This window comes from Loxodonta africana, chromosome 3, assembly GCF_030014295.1.
Source record: "Loxodonta africana isolate mLoxAfr1 chromosome 3, mLoxAfr1.hap2, whole genome shotgun sequence".
NCBI lineage: Eukaryota > Metazoa > Chordata > Mammalia > Proboscidea > Elephantidae > Loxodonta > Loxodonta africana.
In genome coordinates, this window is record NC_087344.1 from 61,483,111 (window position 1) to 61,497,366 (window position 14,256).

Sequence of the window (14,256 nt, forward strand, 5' to 3'; positions counted from 1 at the left end):
TGAGAGGACTGGTCAGGTACAGAATGTAGCCTGGAGGGTTGTTTGTCTTTTTATGATGGTGTTTGATCCATCACAAGACCAAAAAAAACAGTCCAAATGCTCATCACAGGAGTCAGCCAGCATTGTAGCTCCTGAACTGTTTCTTCCCAGTTAGATTTCCTTCCCAGTCTCCTTGAGGGAAAGGCTCCTGTCTTTCATCCCAGTATCCTCCTACCCCCAGTCTAACAGAGGGACTGGCACACTATCAGTCCCAAGAAAGTTTTGTTGAAAGAATGAATGAATGGATCACTAGATAATCCCCCAAAGTGGAGTATCTAAGTCTAAAAACCGATTCCCCATAGCAGAGTTTCCAAGGCTCTCAAAGCCACTTAATCCTGTTTATAATCATTTCTTTCTCTCCTGCAGGAGCCTGGGTGGTCATCTTTCTCCTGATGGTGAAAAGCTGGATGCTGGGATAACTCTAGCCCCTGGCCTCTAGTTTAGTAGCCTGAGGCAAGGGTGGGGTGGAAGAAGACTTGAGGGAGAGGCAAGTAGTCTGTGCTCTTGTGAGGGACCAAAGAAGTAAGGAGTGGTGGCTGCTGAGCCTTGGGCTGCACTTCCCCATCCCACCTTTCCTTCCCATCTCTGGAACTCAGCCTTGCTGCTTCCAAGGGGGAGATCAGGTTGCTCAATATTGAGGGGTGGGGGCCGGGGGGTGTACAGAGGGTATGGCTAATAAATAGCAGGAAATTCTGATACTTTATGTCTGACTCCTTTTCTGTGTAATCTTACCATAAAACTTCAGCACTAGGGTGGACAGTGGTGAAAGAATGGGGTTGCGGAGTGTTGAGAAGTCACTTTATTCTCTGTGGGCCTTAATTTTCTCATATGTAAAATGGAAGAGTTTGACCAGATGATCTCTGCTTCAACAACAGGGCTCTGTACTCTTGTTCTAAGGTCCTGGGTGGCACAAATGGTTTGCAGTTGACTACTGACTTAAAGGTTGGCAGTTCACACCCATGCAGTGGTGCCATGGAAGAAGGCATGGAGATCTGTTTCCGTAAAGATTACAGCCAAGAAAGCCCTATGGAGCAGTTCTACTGTGTAACACATGGGGTTGCCATGAGCCAGGATAGACTGAATGGCAACGGGTTTTTTTTTTTTAATACTCTTGTTCCAAGGAGAGTTTCTGGGCCTTAGCCAGTCAGCCCTAAATCTCCTTTCCTCTTCTGCAGAATGGTCAAGAGCTATTCAACTTCAGAATTAGGGTTAAATGTATTCATATAATATTATCCAAGCCTTCTCTTTTCAACTGTCTGTAACCCGGGAGACGACATTTGGCCTCTCTGACCCTCCGTTTCCTCAGCAGTACATGGCAGAGTTGTAATTGTGAAGCTTCTCTTCCTGTCCCTTAATTATTTCTGACCTTATTAGCTCCCCCTTCCTAGTAAAGGGTGGCTATAAGGAGCAGTGCTTGTGTTACTACCATTTATCTAGTCAAAAATGGTTGGGCTCCTGAGGACATTAATGGAATTCCTGCTGCGACCACAGCATGAGGTCAGTGTTTGAGAGGCCTGTGGCTCCAGCACACCTTGCCTAAAGTGATAATATTCTCATTATCAGCAGGCATCTGGAACAGCAGCTGGCCTCCCACCACACACACAACCTATACCTTTACTTATGGAGGGGAAACGGAGAGCAGCTGTTATCAAGCGCCAGAGTGAGACAGAAACCAAGATCTCAAAGCCACCCTTTAGTCCATGTCACCAATTTCCTGAGAAAGTTCTCTTTTAAGGAATCATTCAAACTCTTTCTAGCTTTTAGAAAAGGACCAAGTATTCAAAGATACAGATAACCCAAAAGGGTATATATGTTTCAATAAAAAATGGCCTATAATAGAAGCTAGTCTCAAAAGGTTACTGCTGATTTCTATTTGACATTCTCAGAAAGACAAAACTGTAGTGATGAAAAAAAATCAGTGGTTGCAAGGGGCTATGTGGGTGAAGGAAGGGAGTTTTATGGGGTAATGGGACAGCTCTGTATCCTGATTATTGTGGTGATTACATGAATCTATGCATATTAAAATTTATAGAACTATGTAATAATTTTTTTTTTTAATTTAAGCCTCCTTCCCCCGCTCCAAAAAAGAAGAGTGGAATCTATTAGGTATGTGCCAGGTCCTGTGTTAAGCCCTGGGGATTCAACAATATGTAAGATGTAGTCTTACAGAGAAGACTGTTGAGTGTAGGGAGTAGGTGGGACCAGAGAGCAGGACACGCTTTCTAATTTGGCAAAGGTGGCCCCTACCTGTGAAATGAAATTTCACAAAATGACAAGTAGGTCCTGTGCCTTTTTAGTGCCTCTCTCCCAAATCAGATTTCCGGATACCTGGAATTTCATTGTCAAAGATTCATTCCTTTTATCAAAGATTCCTGGCTTTGTTTCTCCTTTTAAACAGTTTCCCAGTCTGATGATTCAAAAATCCATATGAATGCAAATGGACTTAGCAGTCTCTTTTCCTGGGGACCAAGTTTGGGTAGGAAGGCAACACTGATTCTTTACCTTTCACCCTGAGCTCTGAGTCTAACCCAGATCACAGACTGAGTCCAGCCACAGACTGAGCCCTAACCCTGACAAGTCAGTGATTCGGGCACAACCTAACTCCTGGTCACAACCTGACCCTTGCTTCAGGTGGTAGCGGTCATCAGTGGATTGTGGAAAAAGAGGAGGGTGAGGCAGGTTTAGTGGGATTCCTGAATGATTCGCACCGGCCCACTAGAAGCCCCGCCGCCAGTTTCCCCATCCGCACAGGCCGGGTCCGTCCCTTCAGGCCTTGCTGAGCAGGGCTCCGCCTAGAGGCGAGACGCGGCAAAAGGCAGAGAAGACTACGAGGGCCGGCGGGGTCATGCGCAGAGAGATCCGGCCGGCTCTCCGTGCCGCGGGCGGCGTGCACGAGCGGGAGGCCGGCGAGGCCCGACTCCTGATTGGTCGGGGAGGAGAGGGGCGGGGCTGGGGCGGTACGCGCTGTGTGTCGCGCGGGCTGGCGGGTGTGTAACGGCCGTTAGGCGAATTGAGGGACGGAACCGCCTCCCGCGGCAGACGTGGTGGTCAGTGGCCCTGAGTGAGGGATTTCGCCTCCGCTTTCAGACCCACGTAAGTTCTCCTTCTTTCGGGGGCCCCGTGGGGCTGACAGACGGTACTCCTTCAACAGCGCCAAGGAAGCCTCAGACCCCCACGCCCTCTCTCGGGAGCGCCGAGGGAGCGAGGCGCATGCGCAGAGCGACTAAGCGGTGACCCACCTCCGTCTCTGATCACCTCGGCTCTTCTAAAATAATGCTCCCCTCCCCTCGTGTCTGGTCGTCTTCTCTCCCTCGTTGCCTTGCTTTCCTCCCCCTTTGTTTAGCTCCACAGAAATTGCTTTACTTGTGCGCCAGGCCCTGTGCCAGTCGCCAGGGAAACAGCGGGAAGCGCGTTCCTGCCCTCATGGAGCACACAGTCCAGGAATAAAAATGATGACTAGTAGTTGAACGAGTAATTGCTCAGTTAGGTCTCAGAAGGTGTAGGATAAAGACACGCAGAGAATACAGAGCTGGAGGAGATGACCTAGTCTGGGAGGTCAGAGCGCTCTCCCTGAGGAAATGAAGTTTGAGCTGAGATTGTGAAGGATAGGATAAAAAGAGAATTCAGTCTGGGGAGTCACAGCGCTTGTGGAGGCCGCACACCAATGGTTCTCAGCATTGGGCCGTTTTCCCCTCCATGGGACATTTGGCTATGCCTAGAGACATTTTTGGTTGTCACAGTTGGGAGTTGCTACAGGCATCTAGTGTGTAGAGGCCAAAGATGCTGCCACACATCCTACAGGGCACAGGACAGCCTCCCACAACAAGGAATTACCAAGCCCAAAATGTCAGTACCGCCAAGGTTGAGAAACCCTTCTCTAGACAAGGAGGAGCTGGTGCTTTGGATGAACTAGACGATAAGTGTGTTAAAGTTTATTTGTTCAACAGAGTGTATTCAGGAACCCTCGTGGCACAGTGGTTAAGAGCGTGGCCGCTAACCAAAATGCCGGCAGTTAGAATCCACCAGCTGCTTCTTGGAAACTCTATGGGGCAGTTTTACTGTCCTATAGGGTACCTATGAGTCGGAATTGATTCGATGACAGCGACCTTTGGTTTTCTTTAGAGTATATATTCAACATTTTCTTCATCACAATAAACCAGGAGGATCAGAATCATGTTTGTCTTTTACACCAATATATTTCCAGCACTTGTCATGGCACCAGGCACATAGTAGGTGGCCAGTAAATTCTGGTTGATTAATTGAATAGTGTGTGCTAGGTAGGGAGATGGAAACCCTGGTGGCTAGTGGTTAAGAGTTGGGCTGCTAACCAAAAGATTGCTCCTTGGAAACTATGGTGCAGTTCTCCTTTGTCCTGTAGGGTTGCTATGAGTTGGAATCGACTCCACGGCAACGGGTTTGGGTTTTTTTTGTTTTAGGTATGGAGGAGTGGTGTCAAAAACATGATTGAGATAACCGTGCCTCTGCTCTGCAACCACCTCGTTACTTGCCCCTAGGCCTTGTCTGCTGTATAGTGGTCTGTTAGTTTTGTATCTCTCAGGACAACTTCTTGGCAAGGATTTAGCTTTATCTCTGGTTTAATGAATGATCAAAGCCATGAAAAATAGTGTGATGGTGTGAGATTCTTCATGTGTCTGTGTCAGCTGTCTTTGTCTCTTATCAAATCTTCTGTCTTGATGTGATTCTGAACAGCTGGCATGTATGATGTTCCTTTCTAAGATTGGGATTCTTCAAGGGGAGAAATAGTTATAACAGTCAGAATCTAATTCTTGGGTAGCAACTTGGGAAATACAGCATGGGCGATGACCAAGGGCAAAGTGGAGAAATTATCTGTGCTGTCCCTGCTCCTAATTGCTTTGGGGTTTGCAGCTCACGTTAGAAATTCCGACTTGTGGTGCTTTAATAACTTCCTTGATTTTTCTTTTTGTGTTTTGTCATGCACAGAATGCTGGCTGGACTGCTATAGCATTAGAGAGAGTGTAGTTCTGGCTTTGAAGCCTCTACCTAGCCATGCCCTTCATCTCTTTAAACCTTTATTTTCTCATCCATAAATGAGGATAGTAACTGCCTCATAGAGTTATGTGAGCATGATACATGATACCTGTAAGTGTTTAACACAGTGCCTGATGAGTAGTAAGTATTGAATACATATTACATTTGTTGAATGAATGAATATTTCTATAGTTAAAAAGACTTTGAAGATAGGAACTATTAGTGTTGAATGATTTCTTTTCTCTCTGCTTCCATTCACCCCTGCCTTTCTTGACTGTATAATTGGTTATTCATGTTGCTTTTTGTGTGCTCATTTTTCTCACTTTTATCTCAGAAAACCTCTGTCTCCTTCAAATGGTACTAAAAATTTTCACCAGTGGCCCATCTACTTCTGAATATAGTAGTAGAAGTCAAGGATGAGTTATTCTGTATTGTTTTACTCCTGTGGGAGTTCTCCTTTTTTTTTTTTTTAAATTAATATTTAATATACTGTAAAATTCACCCTTTCTGAGTGTACAGTTCCCTGTTTTGTAGTGTATTCACAAAGTTGTGCGACCATCACCACTCTTTCTAATTCCAGAACATTTCGATCATCCCCAAAAGAAGCCCTGTATCCATTAGCAGTAACTGCCATTTCCCCTCACCCTTTAGCCCCTGGCAACCACTAATCTACTTTCTGCCTCTGTGAATTTGCCAATTCTGGCTGTTTCATATAAATGGAGTCCTGTAACATGGGCCTTTTTGAAAAAAAATTTGTATTTGCTTTATTTCTTCATATTTAGTACATATGCATTCCAGAATGCCAAGAACCAGGGGAGAAGGACATGTTTCTGTGTACAGTTTTGGTTTTTTTTTTTCAATTTATTTTTTGTTGAGAATATACACAGCAAAATGTACACCAATTCAACAGTTTCTGCATGTACAGTTCTTCATGTACAATTCAGTGACATTGATTACATTCTTCAAGTTGTACAACCATTCTCACCCTCCTTCTCTGAAGTGTTCCTCCCACATTAATATAAACTCACTGTTTCCTAAGTTTCCTAATCTTTCATGTTGCTGTTGTCATTCTGATCTCATAGAGGTAGATCTTAAAAGAGCACCATGGTCAAGGCAGACATGGCTTGCTAGTTAAGCTAGACTCTTGTTTGATTTTAAGACTTGCAGGGAATAATTTTGGTTTAAGGTTTAAAGATTATCTCAGGGCAATATTTTCAGGAGTTCATCCAGCCTCTATTACTTCGGAAAATCTGGATTCCATAACATGGGGCCGTTTATATCTGGGTTTCACCTAGCATAATGTTTTCGGGGTTCATTAATGATGTAGCATGTATCAGTACTTTATTCTTTTTTATTGCTAAATCAAAACCCATTGTATGGATATTGTTATTAGTTGCCTTTGAGTTGGCCCCCAACTCATTGTGACCCCATGTACAATAGAATTAAACATTGCCCATTCCTTTGCCATCTTCATGATTGTTAGTATGCTCAAGTCCATTGTTGTGGCCCCTGGGTATTTTGAATGGCTTCCAACCTAGGGGACTTACTCTTCAGCAGTATATTGGACAGTATGCTGTTGTGATCAATAGGATTTTCACTGGCTGATTTTCAGAAGGAGATCTCCAGGCCTTTTTTCCTAGTCTGTCATAGTCTGGAAGCTCTGCTGAAACCTGTCCACCATGAGTGACCCTGCTGGTATTTGAAATATCGGTGGCATAGCTTCCAGCATCATAGCAACACCACAGTATGAGAAACTGACAGATGTGTAGTGGTGTATGGATATGCCCCATTTTATTTATTTATTCATAAATTGATGGACATCTGGGTTGTTTCCACTTTTTGGCTATTACAAATGATGCTGATTGAACATTCATGTACAAGTTTTTGTGGGGACATATGTTTTCATTTCTCTTGGGTGTATACCTAGAAGTAGAATTGCTGGGTCACAGGGTAATTCTGTGTTTAACTGAGAGTTCTCTTTTTGTCACCGTATCTTCAAGCCATCTATCTGTTTTAGGAAAGATCTCAGAATCCAATGGTCCTATCATTTTGTTATACTTTAAAGAAAGGGGTAAAGAAAGGAATTTTGATATTGAAAAGAGTCGCTAGTAGTTAATCTCATCGTTCTTTGTCACCATTAACATACTGAATGATCAGAACCAAACCAAACCCGTTGCCTTCCAGTCCATTCTTACTTATAGCAACCCTAAAGGGCAGAGTAGAACTGGCCCATAGGGCTTCCAAGGAGCACCTGGTGGGTTCAAACTGCTGACCTTTTGGTTAGCAGCTGTAGCTCTTTACCACCACACCACCAGGGTTTCCTACTGAATGATACTAGCCATAAATTGAAGGTTTTATTACCGTACAAAACTTCTCTCTCCCAGTGTGTGAAAAATTGGGATTTCAGGGAATGGTACCGTTCCTGTTGTAGATGCATTTAATTAGTGAGGGTTTGGGTTGTTGTTACTAAGAGAAAGCTATAGAGGTCAGTAAAGTACATTAGAGAAGTAGTACAATATAGCCTTTTTCTTCTTCCTCCAGAGTTGAATTTAACATCTAAGAATTGTGTTCCATAGACAGTTTGTCACAAATTCTTTTGGGGCTCTTATAAATGAAAAGTTTCTAAACTTATTTATCTTTCAGGGGCTGTACTTTGCCACTTTTTGTTGATGTAAACTGCCAAGTAATTATATTAAAAACGATTAAGCACTTAATGTGTGCCAGGCCCTGTTCTAAGTGAATTCTAAATGAGTTAACATGAATTGGGTCATTTTATATGAAGGAATTGAGGCACAGAGATTAAAAAAAAAAATTGTCCAAGGGTACATGGTTAATAAATTCCCGAGCCAGGCTTTAGACTCAAGCAGTCTGATCAAGAGTCCATGTTCTTAACCATTTCCCTAAACTGCCTCTCAAGTACTACGCATATAGATAAAAAGCTTTTGTTTACACAGATGGTAATTATGGAGCCCTAGGTTGGCAGTTTGAATCTACCAACTGCTCCTTGGGAACCCTATAGGGCAGTTCTGCTCTGTCCTATAGGGTCTGTATGAGTCGGAATCCACTGGATGGCAGTAGGTGCATGGGTGACCTTTAGAGTGGGGTGCTCTGGTGGTGCAGTGGTTAAGTGCTTGGCTACTAACTAAAAGGTCAGGTTCGAACCCACCCACTGCTCTGCGGGAGAAAGATGTGGCAGTCCACTTCCGTAAAGATTTACAGCCCTGGAAACCCTAAGGGGCAGTTTGTTCTGTCCCATAGGGTCACTATGAGTCAGAATTGACTGGATGACAACAGGTTTGGTTTTTGGTTTACCTTTAAAATAAATATAAGTGTTCTAAGGGGTGAGAGAAGTGGGAAGAAAACAATGTTCCCAGCTGATGATTGGGGTTATACTTATGACCAAAAGTTCTCTCCATCTCTGTGCATCATATGACCAACTTTTATTGCAGAAGGAATTGGTGGGTTCGTTTTATGTTGCTCATAATTGAAGCTATAATACCTCACTGTTGGTTTGGTTTATTAGGTCTTTTTCCACCTCATCCCTCTTGCTAAGAAGATCCATGGCAAAGATTCGGTAATTAAAAGTAATATAATTTTTTAATTTTGCAACAGTTAGAAGGGTTCTAAGACTGTATGGGATTAGTATTAAGAACCTCTGTTTGGTTTTAGGTTTTCTCTGCTTGCTGTGGGAAGAGAAGTAGAGTGGAGTATTGGGAGTTGTTTTGCCTAAAAAAAAATCCTTGGACAATAGACATATGGATTATTCAATATCTGAATAATCTGTGTAGTCTTGACCGTTCGCTGAATAGGAATTGAATTACAGGGAATTAAAAGTTATCGGAGAGATCTAATTGATTATTCCTACATTCATTCTACAGTTGGCTCAAATAACTGTGATGGCAATGCAGGAGAAATACCCAAGTGAGAGAATCTCCCAGGCCAATTCACCAGGTGAGTTAAGTTTTCTGGGTTAAATTCTGACCCCTGCTCTGTTCTTTCTTTAAGGGAAATACTGAGCAGACAAGCATTCACTGAAATGCTGTTGATTGAAAAAAATATTGGTTGAAAACACCTAGAAAGCAGTTGATAGCTATAAAGAACAAAAATAACATGAAGCGACATTTAATAGAAAAACAGGTCTATGGGGGAACAGTTACTTGTCTCTGGTTCTCCATGGCTTCTAGAAAGACCACATGATTGATGAGGGGGAGGGGAGGACACATAAGGGATCAGAACAGAATGACTTTGGAAAATATTTCCATTTGAAATTAGAAAAACAGCATAAATTACTGTATTCTGTGTTGTCTTTGTAGTCCTCTGGGTGGGTCAGTCATCTGCTAGCCCACAAAGATCAGAATTCTTCTTGGATGCCAACAATCTCTGTAGTGTTTTCACTAGAGACTCAAAAATTTAATAGGATTTTGAAAGTTACAGTAGATATACCAAATGGATATATTTAGTATATATATTAAATATATATGCTTACACATACTCAGTAGACATGGGGTATTTCAAATAGGAAATATAGCCTTAGAAAAATAACTTTTTGACTTCTAGGGCATTTATGAAGAAAAGGGTATATTTTATTCAATTAAGGATATGTTTTATTTAGCTTTAAATATCTCACAATGCTTTACTCACAGCAGACATTTGGTAGGTACTTGTATCCTCCTAGGTACAGTGCCTTGCATGTAGTAGGCCCTTGTTAAGCTTTCGTTGAATCAGCTCAGCATTTTGCAAATACTTAGTAATCGTCTACTCTATGCCAGGCACTGTTTTAGGGCCAGATTATACAGTTTTTTATGACAGTTACGTGTGCATTGCAAGTTGTTAGAATGTGGTAATTCCCAAAAAAGCTCACTGCCTTTCTGATAGCTTTGTCTTTCTTTAGTAGTTTGTCATTCAAAGTAATAATGTTCTTAATATTTGGTAAGGTTGCTACTGATGGGATATGACATAGCAGAAAAAAATTCAGTTTTCAAACAAATTTTGAAATAAGCAGTAGTCAATATAAATATATCAAAATGTATTTTTATTTTAGTAAATATTCCTTTAGAATTGGGGTTACAGAGTCAGTGGATGGAAATGTGGTAGTAGTGAAGAATGGAAGATTAGTCATAATAATAGGGAATGGTTTCCAGTAGGAGGCCAGGAACATGGCAGTAGAGGCCCTTAATTTTCACTATTTTAAAAGTCCTGGAAAATTATACACTGACGAGTGAGATAAAGCCGTTTACATTCACCAGGAGGTCACATTTCCTTGCTTCTGGCTAGAATTACATCAACTTGTTAACACAGGTTAATCTCTTGCTGATCAGTAGCTCTGATTGTTGGCTATGTCTTCTATTAAAAATTATTACAGATTACTGCATATGTATATAAATTGGGTAAATTATTTCAAACTTGGCAGTTCATGGTCACCCAGAGAATGAAAGGAGTACTTGGGGGAGGGTCAGTTTGCCCTCAGTAGAAAGCAGAAGTAAAGCTAACAAAAAAGGAACAGAAGTAGAAGTAGGTTAAAAAGATGGGCGAAGCACTAAGTTTGTAAGAAAGGAATAAGGTGATTTCTGTTCCAGTATCATTTGTCTCCCACTAGATCAAAGAGTCTATAGAGCCATATTTTTTAATTTGACCTCAAACTCTGGTACTTTACAAAGGATAAGTAGCTGCCATTACCTGTTTTTGTTTGTTTCCATGGATCATCAGATAAAGCTTAGAAATCTAATTCTAGTTTTTTAAAAATTAATTTGAATTGAAGCCTTCACCAGTATGTTAGTAAGTAAATCAAGTATTTTTTAAATACTTCCTACCTATCAACCCTCAAAGAGCTATAAGAAGCTAATAAAGTCAAATAAATCTCATCAGTCTTTTTTTTTTTTTTTTGGTCTGTGTGCTCAGAAATTTTAGCAGTTTCTTTACATTGATTGCCCACAGGATAAAGCTCTTCACGTTGGCTTTTAGAACTCACCTTGATCTGAGTTCTCCCTGCTTATTGAGAGTACTCTGGTTTAGTCAAGTGATGGTTTTCAACAGGGAACTGGGCCACCTATTGTCCTAGGGTGCATTTAGAGTATTTTCTGATTGTCACATGATGATGGGGTGGGATAAGGGTTTCTACTGGCATTTAGTGAGTGAAGACCATAGATGCTAAGCCATCCTGTAATGCATGGACTACACATTGAAGAAATGTCATACCCAGAATGCCAAAAGCACCCACTGAGAAGCCCTGCAAGAGGAAAGAATGTGGTTGTTGGAATCAGAAAGACCTGGGTTCAAATCTCAGCCCTCTTCTTTGTAAAACATGGGTAATACCTTTTCAGTAGATAGGTAGATGAATTATGTTTGTAAAGTGATGTGGCTTTTAGGTTTTAATAAATGGTAACTGCTATTAAATATTGCTGTTTTCTGTCCTAGTGCTCCTGCATTGTGTCTTTGAACATTCTCAACCTCTCATGCTATTTCCACTTAAAATTGACTAGCTCAGAGCAGCTGAAATAGGCATGGGAGTGAGGAGGAGGTAGGGTGCTGCTATTCTCTCAGATTTAGGAGTGATTTTTTTCTAAATGAATCAACTGGTTCACACTAAAAGTGGGAAATGCCACTTGTTTCAGGTTCCAGTGTGATTCAGAAGGGCAGTTCCCTGGGGACTGAGTGGCAGACCCCAGTTATCTCAGATGCCTTTCGGAGCCGCTTCAGCCGCTGTTCAAGTGTAGCAGACAGTGGGGACACAGCCATTGGCACATCATGCTCAGACATTGCAGAGGGTAAGTTTGGATTTAATGATTTGATTCCTAATATATGTTGTCATTTCCAGATTGTGTTCCAGGTGTATTGTCACTTTTAGATTGTTATTTCCAAAATATTCATAAGGTCAGTTCGTTCTTTCAAGGAGTCTGCTTGATTCTTCCCTCACCATGCTTCTCACATCTGGTTTATTCGTCTCAGTTCCCACTGTTTGTCCTATCTGAAGCAACTTTCTAGTAGGTTTTTTTGACCTCAAGTCTTTGCCTCTGCTGCCTGATTAATCTTGCTACAAGCTTGATTTCGTAGTTTCTCTTTGCTGCAAATCCTCAGTTCTTCCCGTTACTTGAAGGGTAAAATTCAGAGGCCTCACTTCTTTTGTAATCTGGCCGTGCCCTACCCATTGAAGCATGTTACCTGCTATCACCAGGGAACTTTGTTCCAGCCAGGTCTGCTGTCTTACTCTTCTATGAAAGTACAGGACTTTTTTTTTTTTAACCAGCCCGTTTTTTTTTTTCCTTCTTTAAACCGGGCCTATTTGTGCCATTCCTACCTTCTCTCACCCTCCCTGCTATGCTGATCTTATTTAAGATCTAGTGAAGTCCCACAAGGCTTTCCCTATTCCTCCTACCCCTTACTGATATCCTTCTCTTTGCAATCTTATGTGTTTATTGTCTCTGCCCCTTTTTTTGAACTTAATTAAGTAACAACTACCAGGCAATATTTTACAAGCATATTTTGTTTTTCCAGTTAGGTTATAAGTCCCTAGAGGGCAGAAGACCTAATGATAATAATTAATTACCATTTATTAAATATTTTGTGATGGGTATTATGCTAAATTTTTTCTATATTATCTCATTAATGCCTGTAAGAACCCTATGAAATATTTTATGATTTTCATTTACAGAACAGAATTTCAAAGTGAGTGAATAACTTGATTAAAGCTATAAAACTAGTAACTTGGGCAGATGTTGTCAATAAGAAACATATTTACTCCATACTCACTAGAATGGCTGTAATCAAAAAGATAATAAGTGTTGGCAAATATGTAGAGAAATTCAAACCATAACACATTGCTGGTGGGAAATGAAATTGGTGTAGCTGCTTTGGAAAACAGATTGGCGGTTCCTTATAAAAGTTACTGTATGACCCAGCAATTTTACTCATATACTCACGAGAAATATACATACATCCGTACAAAACTTGTACGTGAATGTCGCAGCAGTATTATTTATAATAGTCAAAAAGTAGAAATAACCCAAATGTCCGTCAGCTGATGAATGGATGAATAAAATGTGATCCATACAATGAAGTATTGTCCATCAATAAGAAGAAATGAAGTACTGGTAGATGCTACAAAATGTATGCCCCTTTATGGCCTGACAGAGACTGGAGGAACCCCCAAAACTATGGCCCCTGGATGCGCTGTTAACTCAGAACTGAAACCATTCCCCAAGCCTACTCTTCAGACAAAGATTAGACAGCACTATAAAACAAAAAATCATACACATGAGGAATGTGCTTCTTAGTTCAATCAGATATATGAAACCAAGTGGGTAGGTCCTGTCCAACAGCAGGATGAGAAAGCAGGAAGGGACAAAAACTGGTCGAATGGACACAGAGAACCCAGGGTGGAAAGGTGGCGTGTGCTGTCATATTGTGGGGGTTGCAGCTAATGTCCCAAAACAATATGTGTATAAATTTCTGAATGAGAAATTAACCTGAGCTGTAAACTTTCACCTAAAGTACAATTAAAAAAAAAAAAGGTACGAACCTGAAAAATGTTAAAGTGAAAGAAGCCAGATATATAAGACCACACGTTGTATGATTCCATTTATATGAAATGCCCAGCATAGGCAAATCTGTAGAGATAGAAAATAAATTAATGGTTGCCTAGAACTGGAGAAGTTGGAGGAAAATGAGAATTGACTACTAAAGAGTGTAGGGTTTCTTTTTGGGGTGCTGTAAGTATTGTAAAATTGATTGTGGTGATAGTTGCACAACTGAATATATTGAGTATACATTGAATTGTGTACTTCAAGTGGGTAAACTCTATGGTATGTGAATTATATATCTCAGTAAAGCTGTTAAAGAAAAAGAATAATTTAGAAAAGTTTGGAAAAAATAAAAGGAATGAAGAGAAAAAAGAAATACCTACTAATAATATTGACTCCTGGAGCCCTTGTGGCACAGTGGTTCAGTGTTTAGCTGCTAACCAAAAAGTTGGCAGTTCAAATCCACCAGCCACTCCTTGGAACCCTATAGGGTAGTTCTGCTCTGTCCCATAGGGTTGCAATGGGTCGGAATTGATACGACAGCTTTTTTTTTAGTAGTGACTCCTAAACACCTGGCACTTCATTTTAATAATTTAACAACTGTATGCGTATCAGTAAATACTGAAGTAGGATTTAATCATAGATTTTTGAGGTAGATACCCCTTGCTGTCAAGTGGATTCTGACTCATAG

At 41.1% G+C, this 14,256-nt stretch overlaps 1 protein-coding gene across 3 annotated transcripts in view; it reads left to right on the forward strand.

Annotated features, from left to right (window-relative positions):
• The first annotated feature begins 3,002 nt into the window (after positions 1–3,002).
• CEP85 (centrosomal protein 85) overlaps positions 3,003–14,256 on the forward strand; it is a 32,794-nt gene continuing 21,540 nt past the window's right edge. For 2 of the 3 annotated variants that reach the window (XM_003415410.4, XM_010595103.3), the window contains exons 1-3: positions 3,003–3,132; positions 8,928–9,000; positions 11,661–11,813. In XM_003415410.4, coding sequence (XP_003415458.1) covers positions 8,946–9,000; positions 11,661–11,813 — 208 coding nt within the window. In that variant the 5' untranslated portion in view covers positions 3,003–3,132; positions 8,928–8,945. Of the gene's footprint in view, positions 3,133–8,572; positions 8,624–8,927; positions 9,001–11,660; positions 11,814–14,256 lie in introns of all 3 variants that reach the window. The other variant, XM_064281510.1, reaches the window with a different exon arrangement.